This window comes from Micromys minutus (genome assembly GCF_963924665.1).
Source record: "Micromys minutus genome assembly, chromosome: 19".
NCBI lineage: Eukaryota > Metazoa > Chordata > Mammalia > Rodentia > Muridae > Micromys > Micromys minutus.
The window spans coordinates 10,440,782-10,458,036 of NC_137954.1; the positions used below are offsets into that span (position 1 = coordinate 10,440,782).

General features: G+C 47.1%; 1 protein-coding gene across 2 annotated transcripts in view; it reads left to right on the forward strand.

Moving 5' to 3' along the window:
- Positions 1-17,255, forward strand: part of LOC308433109 (aldehyde oxidase 2) — an 84,494-nt gene that overhangs the window by 14,835 nt on the left and 52,404 nt on the right. For both annotated transcript variants that reach the window (XM_080933013.1, XM_080933012.1), the window contains 10 exons: positions 1,479-1,623; positions 3,022-3,114; positions 6,876-7,027; positions 7,929-8,022; positions 10,838-10,947; positions 11,694-11,878; positions 12,484-12,670; positions 14,384-14,476; positions 15,692-15,861; positions 16,835-16,949. In XM_080933013.1, coding sequence (XP_080789139.1) covers positions 1,479-1,623; positions 3,022-3,114; positions 6,876-7,027; positions 7,929-8,022; positions 10,838-10,947; positions 11,694-11,878; positions 12,484-12,670; positions 14,384-14,476; positions 15,692-15,861; positions 16,835-16,949 — 1,344 coding nt within the window. The remainder of the gene's footprint in view (positions 1-1,478; positions 1,624-3,021; positions 3,115-6,875; positions 7,028-7,928; positions 8,023-10,837; positions 10,948-11,693; positions 11,879-12,483; positions 12,671-14,383; positions 14,477-15,691; positions 15,862-16,834; positions 16,950-17,255) is intronic.

Below are 17,255 nucleotides of genomic sequence, written 5' to 3' on the forward strand. Positions count from 1 at the left end.
ACCTGAGTGCTGAGAACCAAACTCAGGTCCTCTGTCAAGAGTGGCACATACCCCTAACCCTCTCCAGCCCCCTTTTCTGGAGGAAGAAAATATTCTGAATATTTTGGATGAGAATATACTCATTCAAAAATAAGCATCCATTTAGCAGCATGTCGCACTGTTCTAAGTCCTAGTTCTACAGTAAGGAGCAAAGCTAACAGAAGACTGTAGCTTTGTAAGCTGGTAAGAAAGGTGGGAGGTAAGAAAAATAATAGACGAATATGTAAACTGGACATAGCGCCATCAATCCAAGCACTCAGGAGGCAGAGGCAGTCAGATTTCTGTGAGTTTGAGGCTAGCCTGGTCTACATACTAAGTTCCAAGACAGCCAGAACTAAGGGGGGAAAATCACCAAGTAGAGACAGGTGGTCATAATCTTCAGTGCCGTGGCCAGAGAAGATGCCTCTGAGGAGGTAATGTCTGAAGAAATTCTAGAAGGGAGAATGGAAGTCTGTCGTGGGGAAGCTGTTCTGGGAGAAGCATCTAGGCCCTGGGAGCAACAAGTGTGAACATGCTAGAGGCAAGACAACCGCTGGCCTAATCCGGACTCGCCTAGCTAGCCTGGGCAGAAAATAGTGAGGAGGAAAGGACAGACGTCATCAGGGCAAGCTGTGGGGGATTTAACATTGCTTGATTTCCCCTCCATATAGGAAAAGCCACTATGAGGGAGGTCACATAGAAGAGAGTCAAGCTCCTAATGACATCCTATCAGGATGCTACCTGTTGCTGAGCCAAGAACTGCCTAAAGCTTGGGGAGAAGTGGGGGAAGAAACAGTGTGTTCTGTGAGGGGATAAGCACCATCCCAAGGGGCAGTGGCTAGGCTAGACCTCCAGTGCAGGCAGTGAGGACCAAGTGGATTCTGGGTATGCTTGCAGCTAGGAGCAATGTCATGTGACAGAGCCAAGCCTGACCCGAGTGTTATGCTTAGCTAGAGGGTGCCAGTCACCAAGATGGAAAAACCTCCAGAGGGGCATGTCGCCTTTCCTTTGGGGTTCTTTTTCAAGGGCTGAGAGAGGCTAGAAGAAGCTCAGTTTGAAGCAAATTAAATGTGAGGTGCTCCTGACACATCTAAGAGGTGACAGACATCAAGAACTCGCTGAGAAATGACTTAAATGTTAGAGGAAAAAATCCATACTGGCGATATTTAATTTAGGGTCATTAGGATAACTGTGACATTAAAGCCATGAAACTGAATTAGTGTTAAGTTATCCCAGGCCAGGTAGCCAATGGCGAGTGGTGGCGTATAGACTCAGTTGTTCCCAAAAGGCCACGTATTTACAGGAATTCGGGCTTTAGCCAGTGGACATAGTCAGTGTGTGTCTTTCTGGGTAAGTGGACCCAGGAACCCCGAAATCTTCCCAGAGGGACACAACCCACCAGGGCCTAGTGTGACCCACAGTGTACACGCACAAATACATATCCTCTCCTTTGCCCTCAGAGGATAGCTGAGAAGCCCGAGAAGCAAACACTAACCTTTTATGGAAAGAGAATGACCTGGATCACCCCAGGAACCCTCCAGGAACTCTTGGTGCTGAAAGCCAAGTTCCCTGAAGCCTCTCTCATCTCGGGCAACACGTCTCTGGGTAAGTGGTAACAGTCGGCTTACTCTGTTGTCACTGCCTGGCTGAACTTCCTGGCCCCTGCTCCGTTCCCAACCTGCTGCTTAGAGATGAAATATTCACCTGTCTAGTAAATTCGGTGACCTCCAAAAATGATGGACATACACCCTAGTGGCATTCAGGATGACTGGGGTTGATATGAGAGGGCTTTTAAAAAAAAGTTTTAATTCATTTTGTCTCTTGTAGTTTTACTACAGTTCAATATTGAATAGACATAGAAAATGTTATAAATATTTGTGGATGAATTAACAAACATACCTAATGACTACCCACATCCAAAATTAGGTTAATATTATGTTAATAATTTTGCTGCACACAGCCCAGTGGTGGAATGCTAACCTAGCCTGCCCAGGCTCTTGGTTTGAGGCCCAGCATCCCCATAGGCTGGTAACCGGTGCTCCAACCACCGGCTTCCGGGACAAAAGGAGAGTCAATCGCGTTGCTCCTCCCCACTTCCCTCCTGACGGCTGAACGCAGCTGTCCATTCATTGGTCAGTCTCTTCCTTGTTTTTATAATTACCACATACGTTTGAATTCCCAAACAACTCGTCAGTTAACTGTGCACGTACTACACAGAGGCTGTCACTATTACTCTGAAATCTCAGTTTTTCAGTCAGCGTTCTTGACCTGAAACTCGTCCCCTCTTTTTGCACGTTCCTAGGTTCTAAGTGAAAGATTTGCCGCTCCAGTCTACCGTAGGAAGCTGTTGAAATGGCTTCAGCTGTTTTCAGGCCCCCAAGGTTTTATAAATACCTTTGTTTTCCCCCATCTGTGGATCAAATCTAGAGCCTCACACATGCTCAGCGGGTGTTTGCCACTGAGTGGCATGGAACATTCTCTGTTTTGCTTTGGTTTGATTTTTCGTTTGCTTGGTTTTGAGACAGGGTCTCCCTATGTCACTTTGACCAGCCTGGAACTCACCTTGTAGGCCAGTCTGGTCTCAAACTCACAGAGTTCAAACTCACCTGGCTCTGCCTCCTGAGTGCTGAGATCAAAGGCTCGCACCACTCCCAACCACCAACATCCGTAGAAGCATCTCCAGGTTTCTAGGTGGAAGAGTTGGAGGAGCCTCCCATACTTTCATTTCCTATTGATACAATGTAGCAGGAATATACTTCAGTGAATACATTCATTGGGCAGAGGGGTACATGGTCATTGCTTTCGCTCCCATTTATGATCAAAGTTTAAGCTTTATATCTCAATGTTTTTATGAGAAATTTTCTATGTAAAAGAAAAGTCGTTCTCTCTCTCGCGCGCGCGCTCTCTCTCTCTGTGTGTGTGTGTGTGTGTGTGTCTGTCTGTCTGTCTGTCTCTCTCTCTCTCTCTCTCTCTCTCTCTCTCAAATACATTTTTTTCCTTCAGGGCCAACCATGAAGTCGCAAGGAAACTTTTACCCAGTTCTCCTGTCTCCTGCTAGAATTCCTGATCTAAGAATAGTGACTAAAACCAGTGACGGTGAGTTCCAGCCCTTCTAGGGAGATATGGATGACCTACCCCTGCACTAACCTACACCTGTCCAAGGCGTCAGGACTTCCTCCAGCCCGGCTCACACAGCATCCCTTTTCTGAAGTGAAAGTGTGCCTCCAATGCAAACCCCACCACCAAAGCCAAGGCTGTAGCCAGAGCCATAGTCTTTGACCAAACACTGGCAAGCCTTCCTGCTTCCCAACTTTTCTCTGATACCAAGTATCAGGATCAAGTCTTCAAATTTTAAATAAAATAAGTAATGAAAACAGGTTGTTCCATAGGAGAGGGTCACTTTTCTCAGTCCTCCTATCACTGGGGCCCTTGTATGAGGCCCCAAAAGGACCTTTTGGGGCACAATTCAAAATCCTCAGCGTAATCCAATCTTTCCTCCATACATGAAGAACCTCACATGCAAAAAAAAAAAAAAAAAAAAAAAAAAAAAAAGTGCTCGCCCAAGGGCATCAGGTTACAAGGTCACCTGCTCACAGTTGAGAATTCCCACTCTCCTTGCCTCCATAATTGACCAGCTTGGTCAGCCAAAGGAACCCAACAGGGCTCTGACTTGTGGCCAATGACTCACTTAAAACTAAGGCGTGAGTGCCCTCTAGTGGCCTTCAGTAAACTTCACGTGGCCAAGAGTGTGAGGACCGCTTGGCTAAGAGCCCTATCTCTAGCCTCACTTTTGATGTAAAGATCTCTTTAAACTGACCGTTCATTCATATACCCACGGCTGGCTCAGTCTAGTTTTCTTTCGAAAGCATTACTAGGAAGTGTCCCAGGGTCGCTGCTGTTGGGCCCACGAGCACAGAGTTAAAGTTTAAAACCCTGAGAATCAAAACAAGTTGGAGACTTTTCTGAGTCCATCAGAAGGCAAAACAAGTTTTGTGACCAGAGACAAAAGTCATATAGAAACACCATGAGGAGGTAATATGAACAACACAAACAACAAACAAAGGCTCAGATGGCCTGCCTGGCCTTGGTCAGAGTTTGAACTCTTGTGGGGACAGCGCTGTAGAGCAGAGACTGACTTTTTTTTTTTTTTTTTTTTTTTTGGTTGGTCGGTCGGTTGGTCGGTTGGTTTTTGTTGTTGTTGTTGTTGTTTGTGTCAAAACCAGAAGCAAGAGCAAGGTGAGATGGTCTGAATCCCAACACATGGAAGGAGGGGGAGGAAGATCAGAACTGAGGCTACAAGAGACTCCCTCCAAACCGAAAAGCAACAAGAAGCCAAAAGGGGCAGTGATGAGCCACTCTGGTCTCTGTGAAGCCTTCTGACCTAAATAACAGCAGTAAGATGTTTGGAAGATGTTGTGTCTGGTTTTTCCCAAGGAGGACCAGGGTCTTGGAGACAGCCATTTGACAGGGAACAAGGTTATCTCTACTAGGCTCTTCACAGATATGGCAGGGATTTGGGTTTTGAGTGTTTGTTTGTCTTAATTTTCATTTCATGTGCCTTGGTGTTTGCCTGCATGTGTGCCTACGTGAGGGTACAAGATCCCCTGGAATTGGAGGTACAGACAGTTGTGAGATGCCATGTGGGTGCTGGAAATTTAACCCAGATCCTCTGGAAAAGCAGCCAGTGTTCTTAACTGCTGAGCCATCTCTCCAAATCTTGGGTTTGAGTTTTAGTTTATTGTTGGAAAGACTATTTGATTTTGGTTGTTTGGTTTGGTTTGGTTTGGTTTGGTTTTAGAGGCACAGTTTCCTTAGACCAGGCTAGCCTCAAAATCACCCTGTTTCAGCCTCCCAAGTGCTGGGCTACAGGCCACACTGGCTAAGGCCAGAGGTTTCACAGAGGTGAACAGTAGATTCCAATAGAATCCATGGAGATGAAGAATCAACAGGCCATAGGTAAGTGTTCTGAGGCATAGGAGTTATCTTTTATAAGATGCTAAGACAGGACAAGGACTCCAGCCTGACATTCTGAAAAGAAGGGACTATTTAGTTACAGATCTCGGGTGAGATCTTCTTGGCATTAGGATTATAAAGAGCTGCTAGCCTTCTCCATCTGGGAAGTTAGCTGAGGTCAGTGACACAATGGGGGAGTGATGGGGTGTGTCGGCAACAACAGGGTATGCATTGAGCCAAGAACATTCAATATTGATAAAATATATTTTATACTCTCAAAGATGAATCAACAAAAGAAAACTCAAAGTCCAACCTGAAACCTGCTAAAACTCAGACTCACAGCAGCCATTATCCAAGCCCGCCAGTGAGCTCAGCTCAAACCCTGTGTGCTGAGAGGGGTGAAGAACTTTTTTTAAAAGGTCAACTCTGGGTGGTTTGGGTGGCTTTCTTATACTGATTTGAACCCTTTCGTCCTCCTGAGGAGAAACCCTGAAGTTCTTGCTCACATCCTGTCAATCCTCACACATTTAACTCCAACCATTGTCAAAATGTTGATGAATTTCTGGCCATTTGGCAAATAGCACAGTCTCGTTCCTCCTTGGTGCTCATCCACAGCTCCCTTCACCCCTTGCTGTGACTCCCCCTCCCCCCAAACTTCCCCACACCCAACACCACCAACCAATGCCTGAGGCAGCTGCTCCCTTGAGATGTTTTTGTTTTGGTTGGCCAGGGTCCCTCAGGGACTGACTCAGTAAGGTTATGGTTATCAGAGTTGGAAAATCTGCGGTCAAAATGTTACTGATTTGATTCTTGTTTGGGTCATCTTGGCCTAAATTCCTGACCTATTGTATTTTGAAATGTTTTCAAATCAGTATATACTAAAAAGTCAGACAAAGTGGGAGTGATTTCCAGGGAGAGGCACACACAACCTTGGATGATAAATAGAAGCTTGGTTTGTTCATTACTTGGGTTGATCATTCACATGTTTTTCGCTAAGAATCATCAGGAGCAGTTCCTCTAGGAGAGTCTTAGTGTGATGGTGTCATGTCAGATTCAGATTGGCATCACCGTAAACCCTGTGAGACCCATGAAGCCAAGGAGAAGGCCATTTACTTTTGTCCTTCAAGTTTGCATAAAATTATTTTCCTTCTGAAAAACAATATTAATTTTAGATCATGACCTAGAGATTCCTGTGACTTTTGCCACTGTGGTGATGATATCAGATTTGTTCTCCTTAACCACATAGTAGTCATGGTCGCTCAGAAGGATCATGGGAGTTCTAGCAGGATCTACCACTGACATGTTGTTACCAACACTTCTCTCCTATCTCTATCTCTCAAAGATGAGTGTGGCCACAGGGTCCCATCCATAGCTGCACAAGAGACTCATCACCGTGGAGCCTTTTAAAAGTTTTATAGCCAGGGCTGGGGAAATTTGCTCAGCTATCTGGGTCTTGCAAGCATAAAGATCTAAGTTTGATCTCCAGAATCCACATAAACTATCTGGGCAATGTAGGACATGCTGTAATCACAATATTAGGGCAGTAGAGACAGAAAGACCCCTGAGGCCCATGGGTCCAATCAAATCTAACAGGCTCTGAATCAATGAAAGACTTTGACTCAAAAAACAAAGCAAAAAAAAAAAAACAAAACAGGACAAAACAGGATTGCCAACCAAGGTTGTAAACACACACACACACACACACACACACGTACACACGCATGCACACAGAGGCATATGTGTGTATGTGTATGTACAGAAAGCCCAATTCCCAGAGCCTGATCCAGCTGATGTGCAAGAGCCACAATGGCAGTCAGCACACTAACCAAATGCTAAATGAGATCCTAGTATAGAGATGCAGGCTCTATACCTCCCATGCTGATGAAAACAACCTGCTCTTCCAGGACTGACCATAGGTGCCTGCTGCAGCCTGGCTCAAGTGAAGGACATCTTGGCTGAGAGCATCTCCGAGCTCCCAGAGGAGAAAACTCAGACCTACCGAGCACTCCTGAAACACCTCCGTAGCTTGGCAGGACAGCAAATCCGGAACATGGCGGTGGGTCTCCGTCTCTGGGCACACACTTGTTTCTCAACACTGAGACATCAGGATAAGCTGAAATGTCCCAATGGGTTGAATGACAGACCAATTAACAAAAGACTTTTAAAATCTATAAATGATGTTTAGTAAACGTTCAGGGACATTCTAGATGAAATTCAACATAGTAGCCAAACAGGAACAGGGGTCACAAAGGCCGTCGTGGTTTTGCTAATTTCTTTGTTAACCTGTCAAAAAGACTGATTGAATCTTAGGCTTTGTTAACAGAAGTATCGTAGCTACAGAAAGCCGGCCAGCCTTTGACCACAGCTGGAGAGTCACTGTCATGAGGTTTTCCTAGTCACACATGCACGCTGCTTCTCCAACATCTGCTGGGCGGTGTAAGATCCTTAGAGCCCAGGGAATCAGCAGATGACATTGACTTTTTTTTAAGATTTATTTATTTGTTTGTTTGTTTGTTTCTTTATTATATACAAGTACACTGTAGCTGTCTTTCAGATACACCAGAAGAGGGCATCAGATCTCATTACAGATGGTTGTGAGCCACCATGTGGTTCCTGAGAATTGAACTCAGGACCTCTGAAAGAGCAGTCAGTGCTCTTAACCCCTGAGCCATCTCTCCAGCCCCTGACATTGACTTTTTGAAAACTCTCAAGTGATTCCAAATGATGAAACTCACTAGAGCCCGTCAAGGAGAGGAGGGCAGATGAGTTTGGGGGTTGGAAGCACATCTATTGGCGAAACAGGGTCAGTCAAAGCAAGCAGAAGAGATGCCTCCCAACATTCATAGACCCCTGAGGAGAGAACTGGCCAAGACTCTTCTTGACCCTTCAGAGACCCTGAGAGGATTACAAGCAAAAGATCCTGAGACACTGACCAAGATGATGCTCTCTCTCTCTAGACCTTAGGTGGACATGTTATAAGCAGGCATTGCTACTCGGACCTGAATCCTATCCTCTCTGTGGGCAACGCCACCCTCAACCTGCTGTCAGAAGGTAAGCCACACTCTGGGCAGCCCTTAGAGAGCCTTTGATTTTTGTTTTTTATATTTTCTTAAGGAACTGCATTAAGTAGTAGCTTAGATCACAACACTCAGTTCACTATGGGGAGCTTCTGTCATGAGGAAGGTACACTGTAGCAATGGGCCAGAGGTGCTTTCTGCTGACAATACACACACACACACACACACACACACACACACACACACACATGCTCATAGGTTAGCTCACATGTTCTTGCTTGACCAGGGATGGTATGCAAAGGCTACCATGAGAGTAGGGTCTCAAGGTCCTAGAGAGATGGCTCAGAGGTTAAGAGTACACATTGCTCTTCCAGAGGACCAGAGTTCAGTTCCTAGCACCTACATCAGATGGCTCACAACTTCCTACAACTGGGGGACTCAACATCCACAGCTTCTGTGGGCACCCACACTCATAGCACATGTCCACAGAAACATATATTACACATCATTTCAATAAATAAAAACCAGTCTTTCGAAGTAAAGTGAGTGTGGCTGGAGAAACGAACCTGCAGTTAAGGACATGTTCTGTTGTTGCTGAGGGCCCAAGGTTACATCCCAGCCCCCAAGTCAGGTCGCTCCCAACACCTGCGACTCAGGTTCCAGGAAATCTGATGTCACTAGCCTCCAGGGTCACCCATGTTCACGTGCTTGTAACCACATAAAAACACCTGTACATAACTAAAAATAAAATTAGATTATTTTTAAAAGAGTGAGAACTCAGCTTAGTGGCACGTAGCTTTAATTCCAGCACTCAGGAGGCAGAGGCAGGAGGATCTCTATGAGTTCAAGGCCAGCCTAGTCTACAGAGTGAGTTCCAGGACCCTGTCTCAAAAAGGGGGGAGGGGGAAGGTAGGTTTCAGAGGATGCCTTCCTGCAGCCTAAGAGAGCACAGCTCCTGCCTTCCCCCCTCAATCTACATTCAATCTGAGTCACCCCTAGTGCACCCCAATCTCATGCCCGGGGTACATCTCAGACCAGAGCCTTACATGTGTTAGGCAAGTGTTCTACCACAGCTCACTCAGATATCTCTTCATATTGTTACAGTTCCTACTAAATTCCATGAGCTAAATGAGGTGTTCTTTTTTAATGTATTGTACCTTTAAAGTGTGTGTGTGTGTGTGTGTGTGTGTGTGTGTGTGTGTGTGTGTGTGTGATGAATGTCACAGTGCACAAGTGGACAATTTACCAGAATCAGTTCTTTCTCTCCACCAAAGGGGTCCTGAGGAATTGAACAAGTCATCAGACTTTGCTCCAAGTCCCCCCCTTCACCCCCGCAAGCCACCTTTCTGGCCCTAACTTTTGAGAGACTAGTGCTGAAACCTTAGCAGATGTGAACCACTGTTAGTCTGGCTTCCATTCATCTACGCAAACCATCCATCCTGTCCTGTCTCCAGGGCTTCCAGATCCAAAGTGCCCCTCCTCTTTCCTCACCGAATACCTGACTACCCACCCAATACTCTGTCCTCTGTCCCTCCCACTCCCTCAGCTCACTGCCACCACCCAGGCACAGGGATACAGAGGAAGCTGCCACAGCCTCTGCCCCTGCGAAGTTCTGGGCTCCCTGAGATACCTGACGCTGTTACTCGCTTAGAGGTGGTGAGGAAAGACTTAGGGGCTGAGAAAAAGTGCCCAGGCCCTACTCCCCGATTGGTAGGAGGGAGGCCATAGAAGGTTAAGTGTGCTGACTGAGCCCGGCTCCTCTCTAAGGACACGAGCCCTGTAGTTTGGGATGACCCCAGTATCACCTACAAAACAGTCAAGAAGCCAAAGCTCTGGGGATACCAAAGTGGTGAGGTCCCTTCCCAGGGCCTTCTGCTATCATGATGGTGGCTGTGTTCTACTGGGTATTTGTAGTGACCTTTGACCTATGGTTTCTGCTTTCCAAACTCTCCCAAAGCTAGCACAGACCACCATCACTCCAGAAAAGGCAGGATCTCAGCTCTCGGACTTACCAGCAAGGCAGCAAGGCAGGGATCAGTGGGGACTTTGGAGTTTCCCATCCCATTACAACTACGCCATGTCAGCATTCCAGCCAGCACAGAATTCGTGCCACCCCTGGGCTGTAGCTCGACCTCTTCAAGACCAGTGCTTCCCAACCTTGCTGGCACTACAACTCTTTATCTAGTTCCTCAGTGTGGTTGTAGTAACCCCTCCCCCTCACAAACATAAAACTATTTTCACTGCTATGTAGTGAAATAATACACTAACTGTAATTTTGCTGCTGTTATGAATCATAATGTAAATTCTGTATTTTCCGACGGTCTTGGGACAGGTTGAGAACAGTTTGTCCTAAACCTTTAAAAGTGCATGCCAGATTTTAAAGCCAGAGGGTGATGCTCCCCGGTCCCTAGAGGTGACAGCTGAGCCCAAGGGAGGTTTGACACACTGTTTAAAGGTGTGCTCTTGTGTCAGGAACACAAAGCTGCATCAAGTGTGAAAAACAGATAATTCTACTAGTAGTGAGAATAAACCAGTGTTAGCATAGGTTACACCCGTGTTAGCAGAGGTTACCCCTCAGCCTTGACCCTCCATCCACGGTTCATTTAGTTAACCAGCCTCTGCTAAAGGATGGAAACCCACGGGGATGGTAGGTATGGCGTGGGTGTTCACAGGAAAACAAATGTCACGTGAGGTGGAGGGAAAGGGGACTCTGGAAGAGTGTCACAGACTGGAGCCTCCGAATCAGTCTCTGCAAACAGAGGTGTGCCTTCTCCTCTGGCCATCCTCTGAATGTGCCGACTGGGCTTGCTTTTCTCACGGTTGTATAGAAATGACATTTCCATCCACAGAAGGCCTGCGGCAGATCCCCCTCGATGGACAGTTCCTTGCTGGGTCGCCGAGTGAAGACCTGAAGCCTGAGGAGATTCTGGGGTCTGTACACATCCCCCACTCTAAGAAGGTAAGAACCCGCTGGTTGCCTTGGAGTTGTTTCTCCCTGTTGTCCATAGTGGAGTCACCTCTGCCCTCTGCAGACTGGTGGAAGGAAAGTAACCTTGCCGCTGAAACTGTTTCCTGACCCACTGCAAACTGACTCAGCAGTGAGCCTCTGGAACTGCCCTGCCCAAGCAGTGCTGGGACGTGGGTTTGTTGCAGCTGTAGGGTGTGCCCTGCAGAAGGCCTGTGGGCATGCTCCCAAGCCCACTTGTTTCCACGGGTGAAGGCTCTCCAGCTGCAGATGGAACTTCTTCCTCTACCTGACACACAGGAAGCTGGAGCCCTAGACTTGGCTTTCCCAGCCCCGAATTTCTGCCAAACCCTACAGCTCACGGAAACACAAGGCCTCCAGATGTTCCCTGGCCCAGGATACTGAAGTTGATGTGGCCACCCAGTTAGCTATGGAGGTGGCCTTCTGCCCTCTCTGACCCATAGGCCTCTTCCCAAAGGCTGTGCTTGACTCTAAAAGAAGCACAATCACACACACACACACACACCCCTCACAGGTCATAATGAAGTCTTCAGTTTTGTTTCAGCTATGGATGGTCTTTGGTAGTCCTTCCTGTGGAACAGGAACTTTGAGAGAAAAACAGTGAGTTAGAGCTGGCCCTGCACTGTGAGCATTTGCTCTTCCAGAGGGCCCCGGGAAGAAGAAACCTAACTTTTCATCCTGACGTAGTAAATAACCCCAAGTGACTTCTGTCTCCTCAGCGGGAGTTTGTGTCTGCCTTCCGGCAAGCTCAGTGCAGTCACAACGCCTTGCCTGACGTAAATGCTGCCATGAGAGTCCTGTTCAAAGAAGGCACAGACACCATTGAGGAGCTGAACGTTGCCTATGGAGGGGTGGGGCCCACCACTGTCAGCGCACACAGGTCCTGCCAGCAGCTCCTGGGCCGGTGAGTCATGAACGCTGTTCCTTAAAGGGCACCTCAATGACAGGAAGAATAATTGTCCCTGACAACTGTGGGCAAAGCCCTGGAATGATAGAAAATTGACTCAAAAAAAAAAAAAAAAAAAAAATCACTGCTTCTTCCTTCTTTAATTTTGCTGAGTTAATACCACATTATTTGGCTTCAATTAAGCCACTTTGGGGTGACAAACACAAAAATGGCCTGTGTTTTCTCATCCAGCCCCCTTTTTCCTGCAAATGAACACCCAGCAGGCCTCTCCAGGAGCACTCAGTGAATGCTATCATAGGGTGCACGCTATTTCTTCCTGGGTAAAGGGCATCCAAATGTGAATTCTGTTCTGCTCTAGAACGGCTCTAGAATATTCTGACTCTAAAACATGCTAGACTTATGCTGCAGTGGAGAAGGCCCCATTCTTACTCAGACACGATTTTTGTGCCTCTTGGAGCAATGCACAGACTTTGATTTTTTTCATAGTCCCTTGTTAACCGTGATTCTAAGGAAAACCCTGGGGGCGGGGGTTGTCCCTAAAGTGTCTGTTCCGTGCAATCGGACCGCCTTTAACTGGTTCTTCTCGCCTCGCACCGTGCCAGGCGCTGGAACTCGATGATGCTAGACGAGGCTTGCAGACTGCTTCTGGATGAAGTCTCCCTCCCAGGCTCGGCCCTGGGAGGAAAAGTGGAATTCAGGAGGACTCTGATTGTCAGCTTCTTCTTCAAGTTCTACCTGGAGGTTCTGCAGGAACTGAAGGCAGATGAGAAGCTGACCCCTCAATCCACCGTAAGTGCATGGGAGGACGGTGAAAGCGTCTCTCGCATGTGCTCGTGGGTGGTCTCACAGTTCTGAGGCCAGAAGGCCTTAACCAAGGTGCCACCAGGAAGCAGGGTGAGGTGACTCAACCTTTCGATCCCAACATTCGAGAAGCTGAGGCAGGGAAATCACAATGATTTCAAGTCCTGTCTGAGCTACCGAGTGAGACCCATCTCCAAATTTAAAACAAAACAAACCTGAAAACCAGACGTATTGTCAGAGCTGAGGCGGTTCCTTCCCGAGAACTGTGAGGCTCTATTCTACCACCTTCACCTGGCTTCTGGTGGCTTGCTGGTGACATTTAAGGCTCCTTCGCCTTGTAGGTATCGTCCTGTTGATGCCTTCACATGACGCCGCCCCTGTGTAAATGTCTATATCCAAATTTCTCCTCCTCAAGAGGACCTCAGCCACAATGTCAGCCCATTCTAATTCATTAGTGCTGGAGTAAATGTTGCTTGGAGAGGTCACCCTCTGCACATCTAGAGGGTAGGACTTCGGCTTGATTTGGGAGGGTGGCATCAGCACCGCACCACCAGCCTGTCCGTTCCTTGCTGCAGAAGTTCCTAACTTTACCACTGCTTTTGCCAATCGTCCGGTGGAGAACCTGTCACCATTATCTGTCCTCTGTTCTGGGGAAGCCTTTGTCGGTAGCCAGTGCCAGTCCTGAGATTCAGCCCCGAAGGCCTTATCAACCACCTTTGGCTCTCAGGTGTTCACTGTGCCCAAGCACAGAAATGTCACTACTCTCTGATTTTTTTTAAAATAAACCTTTTTGAAGCATAATTTTCAGTGAAACAAGAGGCAAATAATATGAAATCATTTATTATTTAAATGATTGAAATTGTTTATTATTGTTTAAACTTGGTGCACAGATGTACAACTGTGAAGCCAATACTCAAACTAAATGTAACACACATTCATCACCCTGGAGAATTCCCACGCCCCCTTCCTTCATCCCCATCCCTGTCCAGACAAACACTAATCCCCTGTGTGCTACTAAAGCTCTGTTTTGCTTACTCTAGAATTTTGTAATCAATATGAAATGTGAAGTCAAATTGTTATGTTTCAGAAGACAAACACCGCTATGTCTACTAATGTCTACACAGCTCCCTGGGCTCTCTGATTGCAAACGTCTGGACTACGTTGAGATACCCACAATCCCGCTGTTCTTCCTGTCTTGCCCCAGTTCTCTCTCAACCCTCCCCTGACCTTGATCACAATGTTCACCTTTCCCTGTCCTCTAACCCTCAGTCACCCCCAGCCTGTGGCCACTGTCCCTAACCTCTGAATTTCAGACTAAGACCACTTCATTTCTCAAGCAGAACACCAGAGCAGCCAGGACACTGAAAAAAAAGCCTTCAGAATTTTTTTTTCCTTTTGTGAACCATGGGCTCTAGTTTATTCTAGAATGGCTTATGCAGCCTAGAGTTTTCTTCCTAACCCCTCCACTTCCACCTCCACGTTCACTATTAGACCTATCCCTCCAGGGACTTAAGGACCAGATTCAAACCAGTCACCCAAGCCTTGTCTTGGACAGAGGGTGGGAGGGCACCAAGGTCATAAGAAGTGAAACCCTGGCAGGGTAACTAGGCCATCCTCAGCACATTAGGAGAGGTTTTATATGAGCCAAACCCAACCTGAACCAGACTAACCAGTCTCTCTCATTGTGCTGAGTGATCCCAGGACAGCCAGCGTTATCCAGAGATCGAAGACCGGTTCCTAAGCTCTCTGGGAGATTTCCAGGTCACGATACCCCGGGGAGTCCAAACATACCAGGTCAGTGAGTTTGATTTCACTGAAACCTACACTGAGAGATAAGAGAGAACTGTGTGGATCAGGCAAGCTATTCACATGGGTGATTTTTAGTCCTTTCTAATTGTTCCTATTCCAAATCAGTAGCCCCTGGCTCCCAAAAGCAGCTGCTGGAGGACACAGGGCTGCACTGCAGATAGACAGTCATAATTACTCTAAAGTAATATTCTCTGGGTATTTATTAAATACCTACTCAGAAGAGTAGCTGAACCCAAAGTGCTCATGTTTAATCTCCAGTCAGCACACAAGAGGCCTGCAAGTGACTAAGCTCACCCTTCTGGAAGAACAATTTAGAAAATAGCTGTTCTTGCTGGTACACACCCTCCCCAACACACACACACACACCACACACTGAAGGAAAAAATGAGGACGTGGCTCTTCTAGGTGTGGTTGAGGAAGTAGGGTTTGTTGTAGATATGAGGGCAAGAACAGCCAGAGGCATCTGGAAGGGTCCAGACTGAACCTGCCCATGAGAAGGGGTAGGGGAAACCAAGAGAGGACAGAGGAGGGGAGCGGTACCTGGGGCAGGATGTCTAAGAGAACAAAAGCCAAGAAGGCTGAGGTTATTCAGGAATCAAAGAAGCTAGGAGAATAAAGCTCGGGCTGGAGACGGTGGGGGGGGGGGGGGGCAGCATGACTCTGTAACAGGTACTTTCGAGTAGAGATGGGGGAGTCTGTTGGCCAAGAGTCTGCTTTCAAATGTTAAATGGGCACCTCAGTTAGTCATTTGCCCACAGTTAGACACCTAACATACACATGCATGGGCACACACACACTCACATGCATACACATATTCACGCTCATATGCACTCATGTGCACACACGTACACGCACACATACACATAACCTGTGCAAGCTTCTGGGGGAAAGCTCCAGAATAAACTCTCTCAGCATCTAGCTGGAGAATTCCATACCCGTTCCGCGCCCTGCGGAGTCTTCTCAGTCAGACTTTGGTCTCTCTCCATAGTCATGATCTATCACATAGGCCTCATCAGGACCATGAACACAAGCAGGCTGGTCATTGGAAGGATGAGGACAGTGCCCCACTCTAGTTACATCATTGGCCGTGCTCATCCTCCATTGTTTGTGGCCCAAGGGGACTGTCCTGTGCCTCCTCCCTGAGTCAGCCAGGCCACCTGAGATGAAAGCTTTCTGGGCTAGCTCTCTCTTCCTTTGTAGAGAGTGGATTCTCACCAACCTCTCCAAGATCCAGTTGGACGTCCCATCATGCACTTGTCAGGTCTTAAACATGCCACAGGGGAAGCTGTATTTTGTGATGACATCCCTAGGGTGGATAAAGAACTTTTCATGGCTTTGGTGACCAGTACCAGAGCTCATGCAAGAATCATGTAAGTAAAGCAAAGCTCCCAAAAAAATTTCAAAGGTACGGTTAATCATAAGATTCACCAGAGAAAAAAACAATTCCACCATTTTGGGCCAAACTTAAAGCAAGCTTTACTATTAAATACCAACCAAGAGATGGGCTTTGGTTATGACCATTCCCTGGAATTTCCCAGCTAAAAGTGGCCCTGAGATAAGTGTTGCAGTACCTTAAAAAGACAAGCCTATAGGCCACTGTACTTTCCCATGAGGCTTTGTTATGTTCCAAGACTACAATTCCCATCATTCCAAGAAGTTACTAATCCTTGAGCAGGTAGGGCTTACGGGTTAATTGTACACATTACAGGATACCTGGAGGTGCCTCATGGGAATGTGCTCTTTTCTGAAATGCCCTGATCCAAAGAGCTCCAGGAGGAGGAAATATATAGAATAGACTGTCCTGAAAGCAAGCAAGCAAACAAAATCATAGGGGCTGGGGATGTAGGTCATTTGGTAGAGTGCTGAAATACTCTCCCATTCACAGAGCCTGGTGTTCAAGCCCCAGCACGATGTAAACCCAGCACAGCTGTAAACCGCAGTAATTCCAGCACTCAGGAGGTAGAGGAAACAGGAGCAGAAGTGCAATCCCAGGCCCATGTGGGCTGCATATGACCTTGTCTCAAAAATTAAAAGGAAAATGTTACGGGCCTCGTGTTTGCTTTCTGAGGTCATAACGCCTCATCTCCCCGCAGTCTCATGCATGACTCAGACCACTCTGAAGTCACTGTCGTTACTGAATAGGGAATAGATCCTGCCGTACATCCCACTGCCTCTTCCCGGCAGCTAGAGTGTTCTGGTCTGGCTCTAAGCGGACTCCTGCTCACTACCCCATAGCAGGTCCACTCCCATTGCTAAGGACAGATTCACTGGTACCCGTTTGAGTCTGCAACTGTCCTTCCCTTGGGTTTGCACATGTCTCCTTAAATATCTCCCTGTGTTCAGATCAATCGACTCATCTGAGGTCCTTGACCTGCCTGGTGTGGTTGATGTGATAAAAGCTGAAGACATTCCAGGCAACAATGGTGAAGAGGATGACAAATTACTGGCTGTAGATAAGGTATGGATGGGACCTGCTTTCCCGGACACCTATGCAGATCACCCAAGGACCCTGTCTGTCACCTGACCTAGCCTCCTAGATTGTTCTACCACTGAGATGTGGAACATTGCCAAGGCCCTGGCTCTGAAGTTAGGAAATATTAACATATTAAACAAAAACATATTCAACAAAAGCTAATCACAGATCTGATTCAGCCACTGTGCACCTCTGAGTTGCCCTTATCTGAAAAGTAAATATAAGGAAATGATCTATATGAGGATAGAATGCTCTAGAACGGAGGTTCTCCACCCGCCATACTGCAGCCCT